This window comes from Adiantum capillus-veneris, chromosome 28 (genome assembly GCF_014529385.1).
Source record: "Adiantum capillus-veneris isolate H3 chromosome 28, ASM1452938v2, whole genome shotgun sequence".
NCBI lineage: Eukaryota > Viridiplantae > Streptophyta > Polypodiopsida > Polypodiales > Pteridaceae > Adiantum > Adiantum capillus-veneris.
Window position 1 is genome coordinate 42394316 of NC_140958.1, and position 24899 is coordinate 42419214.

General features: G+C 43.0%; 1 protein-coding gene across 1 annotated transcript; it reads right to left on the reverse strand.

Annotated features, from left to right (window-relative positions):
- Nucleotides 1-762: 762 nt before the first annotated feature.
- On the reverse strand, nucleotides 763-4668 carry LOC147420332 (pentatricopeptide repeat-containing protein At4g25270, chloroplastic-like). The gene has a single exon (XM_086504373.1). It carries the CDS (start codon nucleotides 2255-2257, stop codon nucleotides 1898-1900), a length of 360 nt encoding a protein of 119 aa, XP_086360499.1. The 5' UTR covers nucleotides 2258-4668; the 3' UTR covers nucleotides 763-1897.
- Between the last annotated feature and the right edge of the window lie 20231 nt (nucleotides 4669-24899).

The following is a 24899-nucleotide window of genomic DNA, read 5'->3' on the forward strand; positions in this document are numbered from 1 at the left end:
ACTACCTCTCTTGCTTTTTGATAAACTTGCAATTAGAGACCCAAATGTGTCTCGAATCTTTAATACCTGCCATGAGACCAGAAGTGGAACCCCTTTTGATGGCTATGGTTGGGCCTAAATAACAGTGCATTGACACCCATACCACCGATGTGCAGGTTCTCAGGCAACCCATTCTTTGACATAACATCAGCGCCCAATCTGAGCATGCCCAATGAAAGATGCACTAGCATAGCGCACACAGAACGGTGCAAGCATAAATTTTATTTCAATCGATGATTAAGCCCTTTTCTCAGAGGCTGTAATTGTACAGCTCCTCGCTCTTGAAGATACTCTGAACTACTACTTGACGTCAGCTTCAAGTGCAGCCCCTTGACTCCTCACCTGCCCCTTGACTTTTCCCACTAGTGCTCTCAGAGCTTCCCATGCAGACCAATCCCCCTTGCTATGATGTGATTCGAGTTCAGCCTTTTCCCAGTCTTTACAGCCCTACGAGACTCCTTGCCTGGAGTTCTGAGCTCCCCCACATGTCAAGCTATTGTCTTCCCAATTCGGCATTTTCCCAATTGACTATACTTACATCTTTTAGTCATAACTTTGTAGTTAAAAATCGCCCCCGAGGCCTCATTGACTTGAGAATAGAGGATCAAACCGGAGAATAACCAGATACTTCCCAATTCGGCATTTTCCCAATTGACTATACTTCAATTTTAGTCATAACTTTGTATTTAAAAAACCCCCCGAGGCCTCATTGACTTGAGAACAGAGGATCAAACCATCTTTGTTATGGCTTTATTAAAATGCCTTGTCCATCCAAAAAGATTAACAGTGCAAGTCTAGTGCTATCTATCAGGCATTATACATTATTTCTACTCCATGCCATCAAAAAGCATTTGGCCTTCTCCCACAAGACCCAAGTGATTGGAAGTATGGAGTATTCTACACAAGTGCTTGCAGTTGAGGAGGTGCTGTGCCCTCGTGTTATGCGCATATTGCATCCTCTTGTCAAACACCCCCTAAAGGCCTCACATTTGGCTCCAAGCTAACAAGTAGCAGAGCTCGGAAGTGCCCACAAACTGGTCGGCATCATCATTGACCAACCCTCTCGTAGAGCATTCATGAGCTCTCATCGCATGGAATAACAACTCTTCAATGTATCCAAAAAACCAAAAGAAAACCCTGTGAGCACAAACTATACATTGCATGGAATAACAAGTGCTTGATGCATCCAAAAAACCAAAAGAACCTTTCACTGTATAGGGCATGAACAATATACACATAAGAGTCGTCTGTGCCCATAGGCAGGCCACCTGGATCAGAAGGAAACAATTGAGCACCACTTGTTATCGACACATTCTGCTCAGTATATCCTGCAATGATTGCATTCCATGCAACTACACTCTTTCTCACTAAGCTATCAAACACTTGCTTTTCTTCCACAAGAAGGCCGAATTTGGCATATATTTCAACCTAGGTGTCAGATATTGAAATGCCTGCTGCGGGCAAACCTGGTCTACCAATCGCAGCATGTAACTCCCTGCCCTTTTCTGTCGCACCTGGGTTCCTGCAAGCCCTCATGCAGCTGGAGAGAGAGAGAGAGAGAGAGAGAGAGAGAGAGAGAGAGAGGAGCAACCCCTTCAACTTGCATTTCATCATACAATTTCAATGCATCTTCGATCTTCTCATGATTCACATGTCCTCAAACGGAGCATTCCAAGTGATAACATCTCGAACTGTCAAGCGGTCAAGCACTTCCTGCACCTTAATAAGAGATTTGTATTGGGTGTACATATCCACCAGGGCACTACCAACAGCAAGATCGGTCTTAAGAAGCCCCCCTCCATCAATATCAATATGTCTGCATTTTCCCTTTTGACCATCTTCAATGGTGCCGCAAGCTTTAAGCTGCTGACAAAGGTGATAGAATTTGGAAGATTCCCTCATGCCCCATCTGCTTGAAACAAATCAGAGCTTGCTCACTTTCTGCCTGCTCCATATATCCTGCCATCAGTTTATTCCAAGAAATAACATCCCGGAAGGGAAGCTCTTCAAGCACTTGTCTTACTTTCACAAGGGGACTGCATTTGGTATACATGCCCAACACAACAGTACAAAGCACACTGTTATTACGGAGCAAGCCCTGCTCGGCAACCTCATAATGGATTTTCTCTCCCTTGTTGGCTGCATCTATGCTGCCACAGGCTTTCAAGACGCAAACCACGAAATGAAACCTGCTTGCTTCTCTGCTAGGGTGCCACATGCCTTCAATGCACTCACAAACATTCACTTGTTTGAATTCATGCCTTCCATCTGCATTTTCCTGAACAGCAGAGATGCCTTTTCACCCTAGCCTTGCTCAATATATGCTGAAAGCCTTGCATTCCATGATATGATGTCCCCATGGCACATTTTCTGCATGTCTCTCCAGTCCAGCCTTTGCATATATTCCGCACAGAGCAGTACCAACAAAAAAGTCCGAAGACAACTTCTTAGCTATGTCTCCATGAAAAGTCTGACCTATTTCTTATGATGCTAGTTTGACTGATTGTCTATCCCTGGGAACAAGTGCATCTTCAGAAACAAGCTTAACACATTCCTGTAGAGCAAATACAAGAGTGTGCTGATCTAGATCTACACCTGCTGCTGCTTGCATTTGCAGCAAAGCATGTTCGCCTTTATTGTGCTGTATGTAGAAGGACAGCATCAAATTCCACGATAAAACATTATGTTGAAACATCTCACCGAAAACGTGCTCTGCTTCCCAAATTGCAAGACTTGCCATTCATGCTCAGAAGAGAGTTGTTGACCAAAATTGCATCTGTGGAATCCCTTTTGTTAGCATCAGCATGCAGCTCTTTACCTTGTCTAAGGTCAAGTATGCTACCGCAACCCTGCAAGCTGCAAACAAGTTTAACAAAATCACGTGGAGCACTCTCATGCATAGGTAGTTCTACAATCGTTAGATCTCTGTATAAGTCTGCACTTTCCACCACGGTTTCATGCTCCTCTTCTTCACCATAGCTCTCAAAAGCTTGCCCAACCCTCTGCTCATCAAACCATTGATTATGCACATCCTCTGCAGCACTCTCCACATGACTATCCTCAGATTCGGAGCATGCCTCCTCAAGGACAGGTTCCTTGACAAACTCGGCAACTGTATGCTCAAAATCATTGATTTCATACCCTCTAAAGACATCAAGAGCCCGTGCAAGACCTCTATGAATGGCATTATAATCCAGGTTAGCATCACTAGAAAAAACATCCTCGTCTCATCGTGGCTCTCCTCGTCAACTTCACTGTTGAAGCTTATGTCACTACCATAACCATTGGAAACAACTGCAACCCTATCAATGTCTTGCATACCTTGATCACATTCAACCTGAGGTGACCATACCTATGATGATGAGGTTTCTAAGTTCTCCCAAAATTGCATTTGAAGCTCGTTCCAAGACTTTGTAAGTATCCGGCCACTCTCAATCATTCCCATCCACTCTGGTGGTCGATAAAATGCCAAGAAAATCGTCTGCTTCATGTATATCCAGCTCCATTGTTCCTCTTCTGAGAGTATGAAATAGAGATACACCGCATCACCAAGAAGACCTTGCCACGCATAATCGGCACGAGCCTCGTCCTCAAAAATCTTTAGTTGCGCGAATTCGCTCTCTATGAGCGAAACCACGCCTGGACATCCTCTCCAAGAGCACAACTAAAAAATCTGATTGCCATATTCAAATTAGTTCGCGAACACCGTATAAAAGATGTCTGAAAGCTCCCTCGAGTGCATGTCAACGCCACTGCCACTCCTCAGTGCGAGGCCCCAAAACCTGATGATAGGCGAAGGACAGCACACAAACCTCCCCACAAACTTGCCTTCGTATAGCTCGGAGCACACTTTTACCCATAACAACCTCTCATATAACTACATTATCTCACCCGCTCTCGCACTCTCTCTCACATACTCCGCTTTAGAAAGGAAGAAAAAACGTCTTCTACTTTCTGTACATGGCGGTTTGACTACCCCTCCGTCCCCTCAACTTCCCTTTCTAGCTTTTTGTCAAAAACAAGAGTAAACTTGCAACTACAGACTGATGATTTGCCAAATATGTCAAGATCGACACCCATACAAACAATGTGCAGGTGCTCAGACAACCCATTCTTTGACACAACATCAGCACCCAGTCTGAGCATGTTCAACGAAAGATGCACAAGAGTAGCAATCTGCAAGCATAAAATCTCTATCAATCGCTGGATAAGCCCTTTTCCCAGAAGCTATAACTCCAGAGCTTCCCGCTCCTGAAAGATGCTCTGAATTAGGACTTGACGTCAGGTTCAAGTGCAGCCCCTCGACTCCTCCCAGTCGCGCTCTCAGAGCTTCCCATGCAGTGACCAGTTCCCCCTTGCTTTGACGTGGTTCTCCACCGTCTTCCCAATTCGGCCTCTTTCCATTCTTTCCAGCCCTACCAGTTGCTGCCCTCTTTTAAGCTCGGAAGCTCAAGGAAAGGAGCTCGAAGGCAGCGCACCCACATGCCAAGCACGGTCGGCCATTGCCTTCCCAATCTTACCTCTTTCGAATTGACTTCATCTTTTAATCAAAACTTTGCAGGACTACGTAAGTAACACTGGGTATTGTGCGTATTGAAGGAAGCTCACTCGCACCCCTTAGGACTAAGTAACACGGGGTATTCAAGGAAGCGTGAGTGATGGAATAGACGCGCGAATAGTGAGACACAAAAATCGAAAACATTGCTCAATCGTCAGATGTGTCCGACTTTACTTTTTAGCATTTTGGTTTAGTTTATATGTTTTTGTTTTCCCCTTTCGGATAACCAAACGTTCGCATGCACGTGGATAGAGCACGAGCCTCTCACGACGATCGTCTGAGTTCACTCGCACCCTGGAAGACTAAGTAACACGGGGTATTGAAGGAAGCGTGGGTGATACAATAGACGCGCGAATAGTGAGACACGAAAACCGAAACATTGCTCAATCGTCATATGTCTCCGAGTTTACTTTTTAGCATTTTGATTTAGTTTATATGTTTTTGTTTTTCCCTTTCAGACGTTGTCACAAATACTATTGCCATCTACCCTCAACATGTGCACAAAGAGGCAACTGGTCTTATGCTGATTGCAGTGCGAAGGGATGCCAAACCAACACACTACATCTCTCTATTTTCCTCTCTCCATTAGATCTTGATAGATCTTTTGAGGTTATTTCCACACTAAAATGGGCAGGCACTTGCCCATCCTTTTTGAGATTGGCAAGCTGAACCTTTACACAAATTGGGCTCCAAAGTAGACACGAAATCCTCCTTGACGATCATGCGTAGGTTCACACGCCCCCCTTAGGGTGCATTTAGACTACCCACCAGCAAAGCCCAAGGGGTACCATTTCCACCCTCATGCCTATTTGCACAAACACCAAAGGAACATGTAGTAAAAGATGTTTACTTTCCCAACAAACGAAAGTTAGGCAGCGTGTGGGGTTGTGTGATAGAAGACACTCTCCTTAACTATGATAATGTTGGCTTTGTTTTTGAGGGGGTCAGGTTGCCTGTCCTTCATCTTGAGATGGATCTAGAAGAGCTTCTCTCAGCTTCCTCGCAAATCGAGGTTTGCTACCTCTTACCATGCCCATGCTTCTGCTTCTTGTGTGGAGTCTAAATCCCCTCTTAGTTGGACACGCAGTCGTGATTGCCCATACATATGTCCACTATGTGTTATACATGTCCAATCCTAATTTTCATCTCTCAGGATCAAGAGCCCAAGCCCAAGATGAAGTTCACTAGGTGATCTGGATTGTCCACTTCTTGAAAGGGGAAAAAATTGTGCCCTTAGTTTATGGCACATTTCCTCGCATCACATAGGTTTGAAATTGAGACCATGTAGTCCTCACACAAAAACCTTACCCCCATGCTATCGTGCATCGCAAGTCCTTGTGGGCATGGCGAATGTACACTACCCTAGTTTACTCCCTAGTTCATCTTAGTTTACCTAGCAATTTGATAGTGGAGACTAAGCCCGTGCCACATCGCCTAGTTTGAGTCCTAGATCCCCTCTCAGAGGGACCATGTGCGAGATAGTGACAACGGATACATGTGCATTAATTATTTGAAATGGAGCTAGAAGAGCAATAGTCATGAGTACACAATAAAGAGTGTTGTAGTGTAGGGCAATGTCGAGGACAACATGAGACTTTGCAAAAACACTTTTATTTTGAGAATGCAACCAAATAAAGGCAATGTTACTACGTGAAAGGACTTAAGACATAAAATCTTCCTTCTTGAAGTACAAGGAGCATTTGTCCTTCACTCAAAGGTTTGAAAACATGGATGGAGAGAGAGAGAGAGAGAGAGAGAGAGAGAGAGAGAGAGAGCTTCTAATTGGCTCTAGATGGGTTGCCTATCTCAAATATTGGCATTCTAGACCATGTGACTCCATACAAGCTCCAAGAGTCATTTCAATTTTGTACATAATTACCTAATTATAGTCAAGTATGGAGCTTATGTTAATTTCTAACTAAAGTCCTTTTTACTTTTTTTCATAAAAATGATTAGAGCAAGTGTTGGCATTGGTAAGATTCCAAGTTACTCCATGTCACGTGTAGAATTCATAAGAGGTATCGCAACGTATGTTTGAGAAGGGAGGGGGGAGGGCTTTAACAAGCTCACATGTAACTCTACGGGTGTTCTTTGTATCTTTTTCAGATCGTTGTTGGAATTAGGGTTGCAAGAAAACACACACAGCTTGGAGAAGACGAAGGAAGCTCAAGGCACACAACAGAGAGTGTATCACTTAGTATGCAATGAAATATAGATAGCCCTAGAGTGATGGGCGTATATACAATGCACGGGGAAAAAACCTCCTAAAGAGGGGAAAAATGCCCCGATGGTCCTAGTGCATTCACACACATCATTACCACATGTATAAGGTAACAAATCCCCCCTGGAGTGATGCGGTGAACGAGAGCTGGCACATGAATAAAGGGAAGTGCCATGCTCTGAGGACATGATCAGTCCACAAAGGAGAGTAAACCCAACGCTTTGTGGAAAGCTTTGAACTTCTCACGAGACAATGCCTTTGTGAAAAGATCTGCAAGGTTATCCTGTGTTGGCACACAAGCCAAGCTCATGTTTCTTACTGAGAGCCTCTCCATGACACAGTGGTAATGCACCTCAATGTGCTTTGTGCGAGCATGAAAAACTGGGTTCCTTGCAACTGCCAATGCACTCTGACTCTCAGTGTAGATAGTGTTGGCAGTGTCCTGTTCAACACCCAAATCATCCATAAGGCGTCTGAGCCATACACACTCAATCGTAGCTGTGAAGACTGCCATGTACTCAACCTCACAACTAGAAGTGGCCACAGTAGGTTGCTTCTTGCTCAACCATGATATACATGAACTACCAAGCATGAAACAAAAACCACTTGTGGACACTCACGTGTCAAAACAACCAGCCCAATCTGAGTCCAAAAAAGCATGTAAGTCTAGCGGCAATGATCCCCCCTTGGGATAAAACAAGCCAAGATGTAAAGTGTCACTAAGGAAGCGAAAAATCCTCTTGACAGTTTGCCAATGCTTGGTGGGCTATGCATAAATCTGCTAACCTGTGAGACTGCAAACTGAATATCTGGCCTCGTGCGGCATATATAAATGAGGCATCCAACAACAGTTTGGTAAAGAGTGACATCTGTAGGATCACCATCATCATGAAGACTCAATTTCAAACCTGTTTCCATGGGAGTGTCAATAAGTTTGAATTCCTCAAGTCCAAACTTACATAGCAATGTCTCTATGTAACTTTTCTGACACAAGGCAATACCACCATCACATTGCTTAAATTGTATACCCAAGTAATGATGCAACAACCCCAAATCTTTCATCTTGAAAGTAGCATTCAAATCAGCCTTAGATTCAGCAATATGTCTCTCATTTGGTCGATTGATCAGCACATCATCTACATAAAGAACTACAATGAGAAGTACATCACCCTCACGCTTTACATACAATGTGCTTTCTGTTGGACTGTTATGAAAGCCTTGCTTGACCAAATGAGTGTCAGCTTTCTCATGCTAAGCACGAGGAGATTGCTTCAACCCATACAAAGCCTTCTTACATCTGCACACTTTGTCCTCTTGTCCTTTGTTGACAAAACCGCGAGGCTGCGTTACATAAACTTCCTCAAATATGTCATCATTCAAGAAAGCAGTAACAATGTATGATTGATGTACATCCCAACCAAAATGAGCTGCCAATGCACATAGAAAACGCACGGTAGTCATACAACAAGTGGGAGCAAAAGTCTCTTCATACTCTATGCCTTTTTGTTGTGCATAACCCTTTGCAACAAGTCGAGCCTTATGGCGATCGATCTCATCCGGTTTGCGTTTCAACTGTAAACTCACTTCGTACTGATGGCCTTTTTGCCAGGAGGAAAATCACATAAAGTCCATGTGTCATTTTCTATAAGTGCATCATATTCTGATTGCATGGCAGCCATCCAATTTTTTGAATTTTGTGCTTCATCAAAAGATAGAGGTTCCTCAACATCATGTAAGCTAGACACAGCCAAAGCATAACAATCTGAGCATAAGATGCATGGCGAGAGCCTGAACGAGTACGACTAGACAAAGGTGCATCCAATTTACTGTCACGCAATGTATGCACCAGTCATTTTGGCATACCTCTAGCCTACTCATTTTCAGCCCTTTCCTCATGAAGTACATCATGTACATCTGCATTAGTAATAGGCCAATCTCTAACATTTTTGGAAACCCCCATAGGCTGTACATTTGCCTCATTGGTATTTATATTCGAACTTCAATCACTGAAAAGAGGCAACAAAGTTTCATAAATGTCATGTGAGCTTACACTACTGTCTCTAATACATGACAGCAAGGGCTGAACAGAATCTTCCACAAACACTATATCCCGTGAAACCAAAATACACTTTGTGTGCGGATGATACAACCTGTAACCTTTGTTTTCAGCACTATAACAAAAAAAAAAACATTTGACAGCCTTATCATCCAATTTTGTGCGTTGTGTTTGTGGCACTAAGGCATATGCCAAACATCCAAAAACACGCAGTGCTCAATAGAAGGCTTTCTATCATGCCATGCTTCATATGGAGTAATAGACTTCAAAGCTTTTGTAGGACACCTGTTAAGTACATAAGTGGCACACATGATGGCCTCAAGCCAAAAAGAATGCAACAAAGCTTGACTTTTGACCATACATCGTGCCATTTCCATGAGTGAACTGTTTTTCCTCTCAGTAACACCATTTTGTTGAGGCGTATAAGGCATTGTACATTGGTGTTTTATCCCACGACTAGCTAGAAATGCATTAAATTCATGAGACATATACTCCCTCCCTCGATCAGAACGGAGGGTGCCCATAGTATATTTCGAGACATTTTCAGCCATAGTCAAAAATTGTTTGAAGCACATAAAAACTCGGACTTCGCTTTGAGCGGAAATACCATGCTTTCCCGGAGTAATCATCAATGAAAGTCACGAAGTAAAGGTAATTGCCCAAGGACGGAGTTTGAATGGACCCACAAACATCACTATGCACAAGCTGCAACCTACATGTGTCCCTAACTGAACCATCCTTTGGAAACTTCGAACGCTGCATCTTACCCAAAATACAGCCTTCACAAACATGTTTGACAGGTGCTTCAAGAGGCAGCAAAGAAGCAACCATATCAGATTTCTGTAAACGCAGCAAACTTGCAAATTTGAGATGACCAAAACGCGCATGCCAAAGTTTTGCATCTAAAATAGCCCTTGAATTTGCAACTGCATTTGCAAAATTTTGTCCACACTTGTCATACAAAGTGAGCTTATACAACCCTCGGCACAAAAGGCCAGATGCAATAATTTCATCACCAAAACTGAGATCATGAACTGTACATCTGTCATCCACAAATTTGACTACAAGTCCAAGTCTAGCAAGTGCAGATACAGACAAAAGATTCTTCTTGATCCCAGGTACAAAAAGTGCATCAACAAGTGTGAAAGAACTGCCTTTTGTAGCACTAAGCACAATCTTTCCAACTCCTTGAACCGGATAAGAGGTTGTTGGCACAAGTGACTGAATTCCCATGAGGGACAGACTCGAGAGAGGCGAACAATTCACGATGTGAGGTAATGTGCTTTGTAGCACCACTGTCAAAATACCACACATGTGAATCAATCTGCAGCAACTGACATGCATGCATCATGGATAGCAGGATTGTACGTGCACTCTGCACTAAAAGCCCATTCAGCAGAAGAATCAGCATTTGTAGTGGAACCATCCTCTTTCTTCTTAGCCTCTTTGGCCTTCAACTTAGGACACTGCTTGATCAAGCAATCATTAGCTTTACAATAATGGCAACGCATTTTCTTTTTGCCCTTATCACCAAAATTTCCATACGAATTTTTGCCAGTAGAAGCATTAGGAACTTGTGATTTTCCACTCATAGAAGAACCATAAAAAGTGGTTGCATTGCTATTACCACCCTTTCTTTGAGAAGCAATAAAAGCCTGTTCAACTGCACGTTGTCTAATCCTGTTTTCTTTGGAAAGTGACTCTTGCAACAGTGTTAACCCTCATGCACATTCCTATCAATTAAGACGGACGCCGTATTATTTATTTGGTAGAGTCTGGTACCGGGCTTGTTGGTCCAATAGGAAAAGGGTAAGAGTGATCACTGATGAGAGGCGCACTCTAACTGGAACATTCAAGGGATTAGTTGGCTAAGCATGGGTGCCCAAGTGTGAATGGGGCGAGCTCATATAAAAGTCAACTAAACCTAAAATTTACTCAGTCTCTCATTTGTGCAATTGAAGAGTGCTCTTGCTCCATCTCCATCTTCTTCTTCTTCATCTCCTTGTGTGTGTGTGTGTGTATGCGTGTGTGTGTGTGTGTGTGTGTGTGTGTGTGTGTGTGTGTGTGTGTGTGTGAGAGAGAGAGAGAGAGAGAGAGAGAGAGAGAGAGAGAGAGAGAGAGAGAGAGAGAGTGATCGAGCATTGCGACGACGGCACGACAACGGCGAAGCGGTCGAGCACGGTGGAACGACGGCTCCTTCTTCTTCGCGGCGAGGAATCCTCCACGACAGCAAGCGTAGAGCGGTGAGTGACACACCATCATCATCTTTGAGCTTACTAGTTTAGGCTAGTTGCATGCTTGGAGCCATTTGTGGCTCGCACACAGTGTATTGGCAAGTTCCTTGCATTGACATGAGCGACAGAAGCGTACATTTTTGGCATCGTTGTCGGGGAATGCCATACACTAAGCTTGAATGGCACTCTGTGCTTCTTTGTGGTGCAATTTCAATTGTAGGAAAGTTAGGGAAGGAAGGTGTGTGTGTTGTGAAGAAGGAGTTTGTTTTGCTGCTGTGTATTTCTTTGTTAATGAGGTTTTGAAAGGTACTGTATTTTCTATGTGATAAGGTGTTAGTATTAAGGTTGTAGATCCATAATGTTAGTTCTGTGTAAAGTACAGTAAGTAGGAAGTAGATCTGTTAGAGCTAATGAAGTGTGTTAGTGTGTAACAATAGGTGTATTAGTTGTAAGTAGGTAGGTAGAGTGTGTGTGTGCTCGCGCATACAACGCGGCCGTGGCGACCTTATCCCAAAAAACGAAAAAACATTTAAAAAAAAAAAAAAAAAGGTAGGAATGGGGTCGGGAATATCTCCCAAACCCAAGCCCAGACCCAAGCCCAAGCTCACGCTTAGACTCAGGCCTTAGTCGCCCTTTAAAATTACATATTTTAGCTTCACACGTAGCTAAAAATCGACCTTTTTGAGGACCAACGGAGCTTCAGGTGACTGAACGTTGTGCTGTAAAGCACACCACAATCCTTTGAGTGATACGTTCGTTTTGAGTTATCACACACTTTAATAAAAAAATCGATCATTAAAAAACATAAAAAAACGAGTGAAAATGGACGCCTAAAAAAGTAAGCGGTTAACCTTCGAGGTTATTCGCCGACATTTGTAGGGTGCCAAAGGCACATGCATCTGCACTCTGGTCGTGTGCTAGAGACGGAGCAACTAGAGAGAATTTTGACTTACGCGAATTCTCATTATCTACCTACCTTAGGTTTCGGGCCCTCGGCGGGGACCCAAGGTAGTACAAACCAGAACCCAAACATAGCGGCTAGTGACTCTTCCTCTGACTATGACGTCATGGAGGGTTTCCCAATGCCTAATCCCGATAGCTCAAGCCAAGACATGCATGCCATGGGCCTATGGTCCGGGCCGAGTGTGCTTAGCCGCTTGAAGGAAACATTTAGTAGAGCCACTTGCTCCGAACATGGAGCTAACGATGTAAATGAGGGGGGTGGGGAAGTAAATTCGCCATTCATGACCAATGTAGACCCTATGCCCTTAGAGAGTGTGCACGTGAATACTCCATTCATTGCACCCCCTGACTCTTCAGAGCTATTTCCCTCCGAGGTTATATCACCTGATGGTAGAAGCTTTGCCAAAGTGCAAGAGGTTGAGCGATATATCATTGCGGCTAGGGAAAAGGAAATCGAGAGCTTACACAAGGCAGAGCAACGAAGAGAGTTAAAAGAGAAAGCCTCTATGTCAATATCCTTGCTAGGAGAGCAATCGAGTGCTCCCAACTTAGCAACCGCTAAGGGCCAACCCCTAGAAAGCAACATTGCATCTAGCTCAAAGGACACCCCTAGAACCTCAATCCTAGATGGAGCGTTCTTAAATGAGAACTGGGAGTACGAACTACAAACGGAAACTCTAACCGACCTATACACATGTCACACCTATCACGTGGGTTGGTTAGATGTCCTACAATCCATAATGAGTGCTACTAGTATGGAGGATCAACAACAAAGAGTTTGTGAGGTCATCCATAGGGTCATTGAGTTAGAGAGACAGAACAAGGGGATCCACATGCCTTCAATGGGTGTCATGAGATTCTTGGATACAGGGAAGGCTAAACAACCAACCTTATCGAAAATGGAGACTCCCTCGGTAAGTCCGATGGACATCTTTCCCTTGATGACACCACGACTACCATGCCTACCCCAATGATAGGCATACCAAGAAACATGCCATGGACCTCATTTGTTAGTAAAGAACCGCTACATGGTAGCTCAATGCCTGCAACAGTACCTACAAGTGTGTACCAATCGTATACACCCATGGGTCCTCGTACTCATGTAGTTCCTACCCTCCCATTGTTTCAACTACCTATGCTCCACAACCACAACACCCAAGCTCTTATTTCCATGGGACCATACCGGCTAGCATTAGCATGTCACATCCGACGTTTGCCATGTCTAGGGCCATACATATGAACTTTGGGCCGCCACATGGCACAACACCGTACCAAACGTGGAACCCAAGGGCTTCCTATACGTCAAGCCCAATGCCAATACCTACTCCACATGTAGTCTCTGGAGCACCTTCACCCACGGTGCCAGCTCACTTAGGTGACTTGGCAACATTTGCTCAAGCTATTGGTCGATCTATTGTTGAGAATATGCGTAACACGCCTGATAGAGAGACTAGAAGTAAGGCAGTACAAATAGCCAAGCTCACATAAAAATTTAGTGGAGACGGGGATGTGAGAAATCATATCGAAGTGTTTAAACAAATATGCGATTCTCTAGGAGAACACAATGACCTGCATAAAAGTAATGCTTTAAGACTAACCTTAAGTGGGAAGGCCGGGGATTGGTATAGAACCCTAAGGGTGGAAGAAAAAACGATTTACCCTACTCTTAGGAGACTGTTCTTGAAAGAATACATACGAGAGGGAGTGCTTTTGGGTATAGCGTCTCAGCTCCAGAAAGCCCAACAAGAGGAAGGAGAGTCGGTGAGAGACTTTATTAGTCGCTTAAAGCATTTGAATTCTCATTGTAATCCAAATGAGTGCTTCAATAATAATCAATTGCTTGATAGATTCATTAGGGGATTACGAAATGAGGATATCTACAATGGCATAGTCATTAGAGGTATCACCACTTGGGAAGCAGTCACCACCAATGCAATCCAATTGGAGGATAATTGAATGATTCAAGGAGAAAGAGTGTCTGTTGAGCCTAGATCTATTAGCTCGCAAGCATCGGGGCATCTACCAATGACCCTAAAGCCTATTGCTAAGAGACAAAGATATCTGAGATGACTTTAGCAGACCTCACCAAGGCCATTCAAGAGAGTCTTAGAGACAATCGTGCTCCGCAAAACAATCATATATATCCAAGAAGGGAGCAACAATGGTGCTTAGTATTCTATGGACCGCATAGTACCAGTGAATGCCCTACTTTTAGAGTAAAATTCAATGGGAACTGCAATGCGTGTGGGAGGTATGGTCATCAAGCTAAGAATTGCATAGTATTTAAGCGCGCGGTGGCCAATACACCAACCTTAGCATGGACAGACACACCTCAAGTGCCTGCATTGATGCCGGCACTACCTCTTGAACAAACAACACAACACATGGTCCCTAGGGCCCAAAATGTTTCTCAAACAACACCCTTACCACCTCTAGTGCTAGGACCGCAACCACCGCATCCAAGAATCACTTATGCTTGTTTGGAAGGTTTTGAGGAAGATATAGACCCTAATATTGCCTATGGGATGGATGTGCTTGAAGAAAGTCCACAATACTACATGGAGGACTATTGGGGACAAGTCAAACCTTTCTATCAAGTAGCTGCTCTTGCTGCAAGAGGCCAAAATATCAATTACAGTGCTAAGAGACCACATGTTCAATGCTATGAGTGTGGAGGTCCACATCGTGTGGCCAAGTGTCCTATTAGGCTACAAAAGAACGCCATATTAATGAAAACCAATCAAGCGAGCATGTCCACAATGCCGATACTCATGTGTAATCGATGTGGCATAGATAATTTGATTGCCCAATGTCCAAATAATCCAAATGCACTAAAGATCACGCCATTAAACTTGATGAGGTTACTGAGGAGCCATCACAAAGTACACCTATGGTACCACTAAACGTACTCACACGATCGATGCTCCAAAAACAAAATTATATTCTTGAGAAAAGAGACACGGCATCAATTTCCCAATCTCAAAAAAAGAAGAAAACACGAAGGAAGAGATTGCAAAAAGCAGTGAAGTCAGACCCCAGTTCAAAGACCAACATAGGGACTAGTGACGACCCCATATATATGAACGACGCTGAAGAGGATTCTGATTCAGGTGAAACCATGGAGACCAAAACGACCACTAAGATAGAAACCAAGGAAGGTCTTCATGAGCCACAATGACCAAGATCCAAGAAGAAGATAGGAACTTATCCAAACCCTACAGAGGAGAACGAGCGAGTCAAGCAATTAAGGAGTTTGGTAGAAGATACCCAAAGGGATCTAGAACCATCACCTAGGAGATCCAAATTACAGACACCGTGGTCCCTACGCAACAACAACCTCACCATGTCCATAGACCCTTAGCCATACCTAGTGTCATCCAAGAAGAAAGTGACTTAAAATCATGGGAAAGTGGACGTACTCACTTCTTGATGGAAAGAATTTTTACAGAGGGACTACCTGATCCTATCGAAGAAATGGAGATTCCATCTTCCCCACGTCAAGGGGCTGAAGCCCAAAAGGTGCCGTTAAACATTGCCAAATTGATGGATTTCATGTCTTTAGAAGTTAGAACCACCATCATGTCCAAACTATATAAAGACCCTGAGCTAGTCTCAGCTCTTCGAGCTTTCCTCAATGGAGAACTAAAGTTTGGGCTACCACAATTTGCACAAATGGATGGAGTTGGGGAGATGCCAATAGAGGAAGAACACTTAGATCCACAACCCAATGTAGATGAGAACCTTGTTATAGAAATACTTGTTAACAAGTTGGGACAATACTTTGAGGGTGATGAATCCAATGCGACCATACCAGTCACTACTAAGGGATTTACTGTGAAGGGAATCCTTGATGGTGGTGCTGGGGTTAGCATTGTCACTAAAAATTGCTGGGAAACTATGGGAAGAACTCACCTTGCGACCAAAATCATAGTAGTAAAGATGGCCAACGGGTCTATTGTTAAACTTATTGGGATGCTAGAAGACCTCAAGATCAAGGTCTTTGGATATAAAATAAGATTTACCTTCATTGTTATGGATTTATCCAAGCACAGTATGGCATCTGAGATGATCTTAGGACGTCCTTTCATGAGGGAAGCAAAAATGGTGCATGTCTGGTCTAAAAACCATGTCTACCTGCAATTCCAAGATTCTGTCATTCAAGTGGATCTTATAACTGGTCAAGCACATCCCCTAGGAAACAGGTTTATAATTGATCATAGATCTGACACCACAGTTCACTCGGCCCCATTGCAGTATTGTTACACATGTAAAGCGGACACTGATGTTGGGGAAGATTCTTCTTACATGGATGTACTACCTGGGATGACTGAGTCAGACAATGTGGATTAGGTCCACCTAGCATCAACCATAGACACTTGGAAAAACAGGGGGACGACTTGTGTAACACCTGAGGGGGATGGAATGCCCGTACCCTTAAATATGCTACAAGCAATGCATATAGCTTATGACAAAACTCATCCTAATATAATGAAGAAAACATACAAGTGGGTCTCTAAAGCTTCTTTAGCGACCATAGCTAGTGCTAAAAAACAGGCACCTTGTAAGAAACGTCCCACTTGCTCTAAGGAATGTAAAGAAACGTGGCGGTGGATTCCTAAAGGACTATTGGAAGCCCAAGGATACTATCAAGGAAATGATCAAATCTGGGTGCCAAAATGTAGATTGTGTTCTTACTTGTCACCTGACCCATGTGCGCCCAATGCCGTAGCTCCAAAACGAATTGAAGATCGCGGAAAGAAAAAGATCACAGAATGCTACACACCCACTCTAGAGCTAGTTTGGGTACCGAAAAAAGAATGATTTGTTCCACCTAGCTCAGAAAGGGGGGAGTCCCATGAAGCTTCTAGTTCCTCATGTAATGCATCCATAGACGTAAAAGCTTCTCCACAGCCTCCACCTACAATGTGGACCTCCATGAAGCTACAAAGGAATCCACATCTCCTAGTGTTCAAGAATCACCTGATGAACCACTTCAAGTTTGATCTTGGGAGAGTACCTAACCACCGCTTGCAACTTGACGAGGCACCTAAGGTAATAGAGAACTATTGGCAAAAATCCTCACCTATTACCAATTGCAACAATTGGTTTCAAAGGGTGATGAGCACATTTCAAACAGTATGGCCTACCCAAGGAAGGGGGGAAGTCTTCATTCATGTCAGCCTATTGAATTATTTCCCTCTTACCCTTCTTTCCCTGGCCTCTCAATCACCAATCTTAGGGAATGTATATATAAAGCCTTATCTCACAAAAAACAAAAATAATAAAGAGCAAGAGCAATTAGCAAACGATTATGCACAACAAAAGTCAAAACATTGACCTAGACCTACACATTCACATCCGGTACACTGAAACAGAAACCTATGTCATCAAACACCTTTGATCCTCATCACTCAAGTGATGGAGGGTAGGTAGAATTAGTACGATAGGAGTGTTTCTATTTTAGAGTCTAGTGATTAGCAAAGTTCTTTCTTTCCACTGATGTGCCTCCTAGAGGTATTCTTTGTGTTTCCTCGTGTGTACAGGAACGTGTTGCTGTGGTTAGGATTGGACCTTCATGGAATCTTTCTCTCATCCACTTTTCAAATCAAGCATGATCATCAACACAAAAATGTGTTTCTTGTCCATTAGCATTGCCCCTTATCTTTTTGCATCCATGCTTGTCTGCTTTAATTGTGATTGGTAGCATAATATTCAGCGCATTTGCTTAGTATCAAACATTAAATTCAATGTAATTTTTTGTCATAATCACTTGTCTAGGTTTAAAAATCAAGCAGTCCGACTAAGCTAGTTTGACCAAGCTAGGCGTTAGAGATCTTCTCTTAATACCATGGGGAATGCCTTCCTAATTATCAATCGTTACTTAGGTTCTTAATCCGATTTAGGTAGCATTGTGTGAAATGTACTAGGGCTTTCTAGTGGGCTTAGTCTCTATTGACCTTTAGCTTAAGTATTATAAAGGGAGGTTACTAGTGTGATGAGCATGGGGAGGGTAACAATGTTATATAGTGTTATATGACCCCCCCAAAGTTACAAAATTAAAATGCTAGAAACAAACAAACAAACAAAAAAATTAAAGTGCCACAATGTAAAATCTTAAGCTGAAAGAGAAATCTCAGCTTGATTTGGTACTTCACTCACATGTATCGCCTATGGTACTAGAGCCCTAAAGGTTCCTAGTGTGGGTGCTTTTTCCTTGAAAAGAAAAAAACCCAAGGCATACAAAATAAGCACACACATCAAAATTGAAACAATGTGAAAAGATTTTGGGGGGTCAAAGAAAAGGAAATAAGTCAGGCGATGATTTCATGAGCAATTCCTTTTATCGTACCTTAACTACGAGGTCTTCTAGGTATAGCCTCTAGTCAGCCCTCGGACGTGAAATACTTGGCTCTCGCGATTAAACAACTTAATTGGCCAGAGAAAATTGAGAAGTTTGCCCATGGTATTAATAGTCGATCTTTAGTGCCTTTCGATTGTTAAATTAGCGACCCCAGACTTGTTTAATTTTTTATCTTTAGAACTGTTTATGCGTTTGATTATATTGCAATTTAATGTTTATTGCTGACAAATGGTTTAAAATTCTGTTACCAATCAAATTGTCTGTCTACAACTGCATATGCTTTTTAATTGTATATGAGAATGCAGTTACTGTGCCAATGTTGTTTGATTTTGCAGTGGACTGAAGAAGGCTAAGGACATTCATCTCAAATGCTCTTCTACCTCGACGAACGAGCTTCAACTCAATAGCTTCCGAGGACGGAATCTACATCAGGAAGGGGGACATGTTAACCCTCACGCACATTCCTATCACCTAAAATGGACGCCGTATTGTTTATTTGGTAGAGTCAGGCACCACGCTTGTCGGTCCAATAGGAAAAGGATAAGAGTGATCGTCGATGAGAGGCGCACTCTAACTGGAACATTCAAGGGATTAGTTGGCTAAGCATGGGTGCCCAAGTGTGAATGGGGCGATCTCATATAAAAGTCAACTAAACTTGAAATTTACTCATTCTCTCATTTGTGCAATTGAAGAGTGCTCTTGCTCCATCTCCATCTTCTTCTTCTTCATTTCCTTGTGTGTGTGTGTATGAGAGAGAGAGAGAGAGAGAGAGAGAGAGAGAGAGAGAGAGAGAGAGAGAGAGAGAGTGATCGAGCATTGCAATGACGTCACTACAACGGCGAAGCGGTTGAGCGTGGCACAGTGGCGGCTCCTTCTTCTTCGCAGCGAGGAATCCTCCACGACAGCAAGCGTAGAGCGGTGAGTGACACACCATCGTCATCTTTGAGCTTACTAGTTTAGGCTAGTTGCATGCTCAGAGCCATTTGTGGCTTGCACACATTGTATTGGCAAGTTCCTTGCATTGACACATGCGACAGAAGCGCACAAACAACAATGTGCACAATGCATCAAACTTGACAACTTCAAGATTTCCTTGGGTCATAAGTCTCCAAGTACTAGCAAAAGTCCGGTAAGAATCTGGTAAGGCATCAAGAACAGTCTGCACAAGAGAACTGTCTGAAATGACTTCACCTGTAGAAATAAGTTGCTCATTGATATCCTTGACACCAGTAAGGAAAGTGTCCATATCATCTTCCTCATGCATAATCTTCGACTTCATCTCTTTACGCAGCAATGCAATATTTGCCTCATTGCGGCTTGCATAAAGACCACAGCCAGAATATCCCAAGCATATTTTGCAGATTTCATTGAACGAATGTGAAGAGTAATGGTGTGCTTCACAGACAACACAATCAATGCATGAGCCTGCGCATCCTTTATATCCCAACGAGCTTGTTCTGCCGTAGGCAAAACAACTCTAACAACAACAATCCTTGCAGCAAGACCTACCACATCCTCAACATCACCTACATCCTCAGAACGAGTACGTACATCAATGCCCTGTACAATATTCCAGATGCCCTTTGACACAAGAACATGTTGCATCATGTAAGCCCACATAGGGTACTTGTCCCCATCCAATCTGTCCTCAGCAACAAACATCTTGAACACATCTGTGTTGTTGTCAGCCATGTAAAATGCATGTATCTGATGTGAAAATTTCCCAAAATTAGGAGAAACTGAGTGAGACCAGCACGTGCTATATAGCACAACCCGCAGTAGACTGTATGGGACCTATTATTATGCAATATTTGGCACTGATAGAAATTCTACACAAAATGACAAAATTGCATGCGCAGACCTGGCTGTAGTGGATTCAGAGGCCGAAATGAGCCCGAACCAAAAATTTGAGCTCACTGAAATCAAAGAAAGCGAGCAGGCGTGTGCTGGAGCTACTGGTGACTAAGCACGGGAGGATGCAACTTGCTCTGATACCATTTGTTGGAACTAGGGTTGCAGGAAAACACACACAGCTTGGAGAAGACAAAGGAAGCTCAAGGCACACAACAGAGAGTGTATTACTTAGTATGCAATAAAAAGATAGATAGCCCTAGAGTGATGGGCATATATGAAGTGCGCGTGCGAGAGCGCATGTGTGTGTGCAGAAATATAGAAGAGAGAAGAAGAGAGAAGACACAGGTTTGGGTGAACTCCAAACACAATAGTGTTAGGGTTATGAGTCCTTATTCTTTAATGTAGAATGAATGGTCAGTGTTAGTTCTTGGTTAGTCTTGGGCCGCCCAACACTTAAGCGTGGCACATTGGGCTTTACCACCCCAACAACCTCCGACTTAAAGAACAATGTGCTTTTAAGCCGGGGTGATAATGTATGTATACATACAATACATGTAGACAATGACCATGATCATCTACCCAATGCCCATGAGTGCCCGACAATGTGAAAACCACTCTGAAGGTAATCCCTTTGTTAGAAGATCAACATGATTCTTAGTGGTGTGAATCTTGGCAAGCTACAATCACTTGTCCTCAAGCACCTCACGAATGAAGTGATACTTCACATCCACATGCTTTGTCTTTGCATGAAACATTGGATTCTTTGCCAATTGTATAGCACTTTGGCTATCACAATGTAACACAGGCATCTCAACATTGATTCCCAAGTCTCCCACCAACCGACCAAGCCATATAGTTTTCTTGCAAGCTTTTGAAGCTGCAACATATTCAACATTACACATGCTTCCTTTCTTCCAAAGCAAATGCACATGTCTTTTGTACCATTCAAATATCACATAACCCCTTTCACTGCCTCCCAATGTTTCTCGCCAGGATTGCCATAGCCAAGAAATATGTATTTGTTTGACTTAGGAGCCAACTTGCTTTGAAAGTCCTTTGGAACATGGCAATACGCTTCACAGCCAAAGACTCTAAGATGCTTGTAAGAAGGTGGCTTCCGAGACCAAAGCTCTTCACGTACCTTCTCATCTAAAGCCTTGTTAGGAGATCTATTAATAAGATGGACAACAGTTGCTAACGCTTCCGTCCAAAATCCATTAGGAAACTCTGTATTAGACAACATGCTACGTAACTTCTCTTGTATGGAACGGTCATCCTCTCTGTAACACCATTTTGTGGAGGGTTATATGGAGTAGTCAACTCTCTTTTGATACCTTTGGAATCACAAAAATTCTAAAAGGCTTTAGTGACATACTCACCACCATTGTCTGACCTTAAGCACTTGACTTTCTTGCCAGACTGATTCTCCACTGATGCCACAAAATTCTCAAATTTTGAAAGAACAATCAACCTCCCATGGATACGTTAGGCATATGTCCACACACATCACTATGCACTAACTGTAATGGCTCACTTTTGCGAGTGCTTCCCCTTTTGTGTGGTGACTATGTTTGTTTACCATAAAGACAATGCTCACAAACTAAAAAGTCTGAGAAATTGAAGCTAGGAACATAACCAAAACAAGACAAGATTTTCATTCCCATTTGAGACATATGTCAGGTAACCGACGATGCCACAAAGAAACACTTGGCTACTCCATTACACTAGTTACATGGTTTTAACATTGGATACATGTAGCATGTACAAAGTCCCAGACTTTGAACCATGTGCTACCACTAAAGAACCTTTGGTGATCTTCTAGGAACTATAACCAAATGTGCAGTAATATCCTGCGTCATCCAATTATCCTGTACTAATCAAGCTTTTGGTAAGCTTCGGCACATGTCTCACATTCTTGAGCATGAATGAAGAACCATTCTAAAATTTCAGTTGCACATCGCCGGCACCAACTTTGTCGCAAGCAAAATCATTGCCAAGAAAAACACGACCTTTATGGGCTGCATCATATGTATTGAACCACTCTCTGTGAGGAGTCACATGAAACGATACACCTGAGTCAATAACCCAATCCTGTAAAGCATAGTCATCTCAGTGGCAACCGAAAATGTTGAATCCATGGCAGATGTGAGATAAATGTCTCCATCAGAATCTTCAACAAAAACATTGTTGATCTCTTCAATCTTTATACTGCCTTCCTTAGTCTTGCTTTCTTCTTGCTACTTGTCTTTACCTTTCTCTTGTTCCCACTTTCAACAGTCTTTCTTCATATGACCCTTTTTGTGACAATGATAGCACTCAATGTCTTTTCGACAACGTGATTTTCTACGAGATTTTTCTCTCTAATTCTGCTTGTCCTTTTCTTGTGATCGACCACAAACAACGAGAGCATTGCTAGTACCACGAGAAGTATCAAGATTCTTCTTGCTAACCTCTTTAGTAAGCAAACTGCCCTCAACATCAACACATGTTAAACCATCAGGAGGTGCTGAGTTACTTATGGTTGTGCGAAAAGTATCCCAACTTTCTGGCAACGTAAATAGCAAGAACATTGCTTTGACAGAATTGTCGAAATCGACTCTCTGCGCAGAAAACTGACTGAAAATTGTGTGAACTCATTGAGATGGTTGCACATGGGTGTTTCGTCATCCATCTTCAAATCAACTAACTTTTTTAGCCAATAAACCTGTAATGCTGCACTTTGCTTCTCATACAGGTCACATAACTTCTTCCATAGCTCATAGCTAGTCTTTTCCATGTTCACATTGAAGTACACATTTTTTGACAAAGTAGTATGATGGTGGACCTGGCAAGCTCATCCAGCTCCTGCCAATCATTCTCATCCATATCCTCAGGCTTTATACCCTTCATCTTTATCGGTCGGATCTGCTTCTTCTGTACTAAGACATTGTAAATTTGTTCCTTCCAAAATGGGAAGTTAGTGCCATCTAACTTCTCAATGTTGAACAAAGAGTTCTTTGATGAAGCCATCAGTCGACAAGGAACAAAAGCGATAGATCCGCTGCACTAAAGAAGATGATAGAAAACTTGAAAATTTTTGGCATAGTCTTCTCTTTAAAACTGGCTTCTGAACTGTAAGGACATGGGTCCTATGGGCAAGGCCACCGGCACGGCCGGACAGTGTGTACGCAGGGGGAGGCTATAAGATAGCACGGTTGGGTGGAGACTAGCACACACATTACCACCGCCCTTTCATTGGTATCCGAGCTATTCTTGGAGAAGGGGAAAAGCGGATTGCATGTGCATGCAACGCGCTGCTTCTCTCCCACATTCCGCAGACAGTGATGTCTCCATTGTGTAGCAAAAAGGAGACAGGCACAGTTTCTTGTGCGCGCCTTGAAGACAGACAGTGAGACGGGTTGCATGTGCATGCGATGTGCTGCTTCTCTCCCATGTTTCGCAGAGAGCAATGTCTCCACTATGCAGCAAAAAGAAGATATGCACAGTTTCCTATGCGCGCCCTGAAGATAGACAATGACCACCATCTACGCCCTCCACAGCGGGGGACCAAGGTGGGCGACCAAGGCAAACTGGATCGGCAACTTAACGACACCGAGGCTTCGAAGGCTTTTGTTGGCTACGTGCGTAGGAAGGCCCACTTAACCCTTGCATGAAGGAGGACTGAACCCACTCCATGAGGGTAAGAGGCCAACACTTTACCATCAAGCTATTGACCCTTCTTGTGTATAGCAAGGAAAGATAGCTTATTTGTGTTGAAAGGAAAGCTAGAAGGAAAGGAAAAGCTTCAAACTTCAAGGAAGTAGTTTCACCCTTCCTTTTCACTTCTTGGAGGAAGGCAAGTTTTCCTCCAAAAATTCTTTTTCCTCAAGGAGGTTGCTTCAAAGGGAACAAAAGCCTTCACAAAAACAACGAGTTTTTGTGAAGAATCAACAAAGGTGTTCTTACGATGAACGACATGTGAAGGCGCTACAATCCCCTCAAGGCAAGGTTTGCATGCAACGCAAATCGCAGAGCATACAAAACAGAAAGACTTCAATTTCACAAGGTACAAGTTTATATTTTTATTCTCTCTCTTTACATTAGTGTGTGTTTACCATGGCCAGTGAGGATATCCCACCTACACACACTTTTGATTTTGAGCATGTAGATCAAAATCACGGCACCACACGTGCTGTTTACACTAATATGCATGACAGCAATGATCTAGGAGATCATGGCCTTGTAGATAAGGCTGCATTCAAGACTTTGGAAAATTGCCAAAGCGTACTTGAACGCAACCTCTCTACACTCAATGCAAATGCTACCAATATTATGAAGTTACTTGTGAAATTTATGAATTCACAGACGGCTCAAGGAACCACAAGTGGCACGGTTCAAGGGAACCAAGCTCGCACGACTCAAGGAGTCCAAGAGACAAGTGCTTCTGAAAATATAGAAGGTAGAAATGCATTACTTAAGAATATCACCATTCCTGAGTTTCACGGGGAAGAGCGTGATCGCAACAAGGATGCGGTCAATACGTTCTTACACAAATGGAGTGATATTCATAGAATGAGACACACCCCAAATATAAACACGGCTGTGGAAACAAGTCTATCTCTTAAAGGCAAGGT

Excerpts from the sequence above, each read along its gene's own strand:
- LOC147420332 (XM_086504373.1), bottom strand. The coding sequence starts at position 2,257 with ATGTGGCACCCTAGCAGAGAAGCAAGCAGGTTTCATTTCGTGGTTTGC.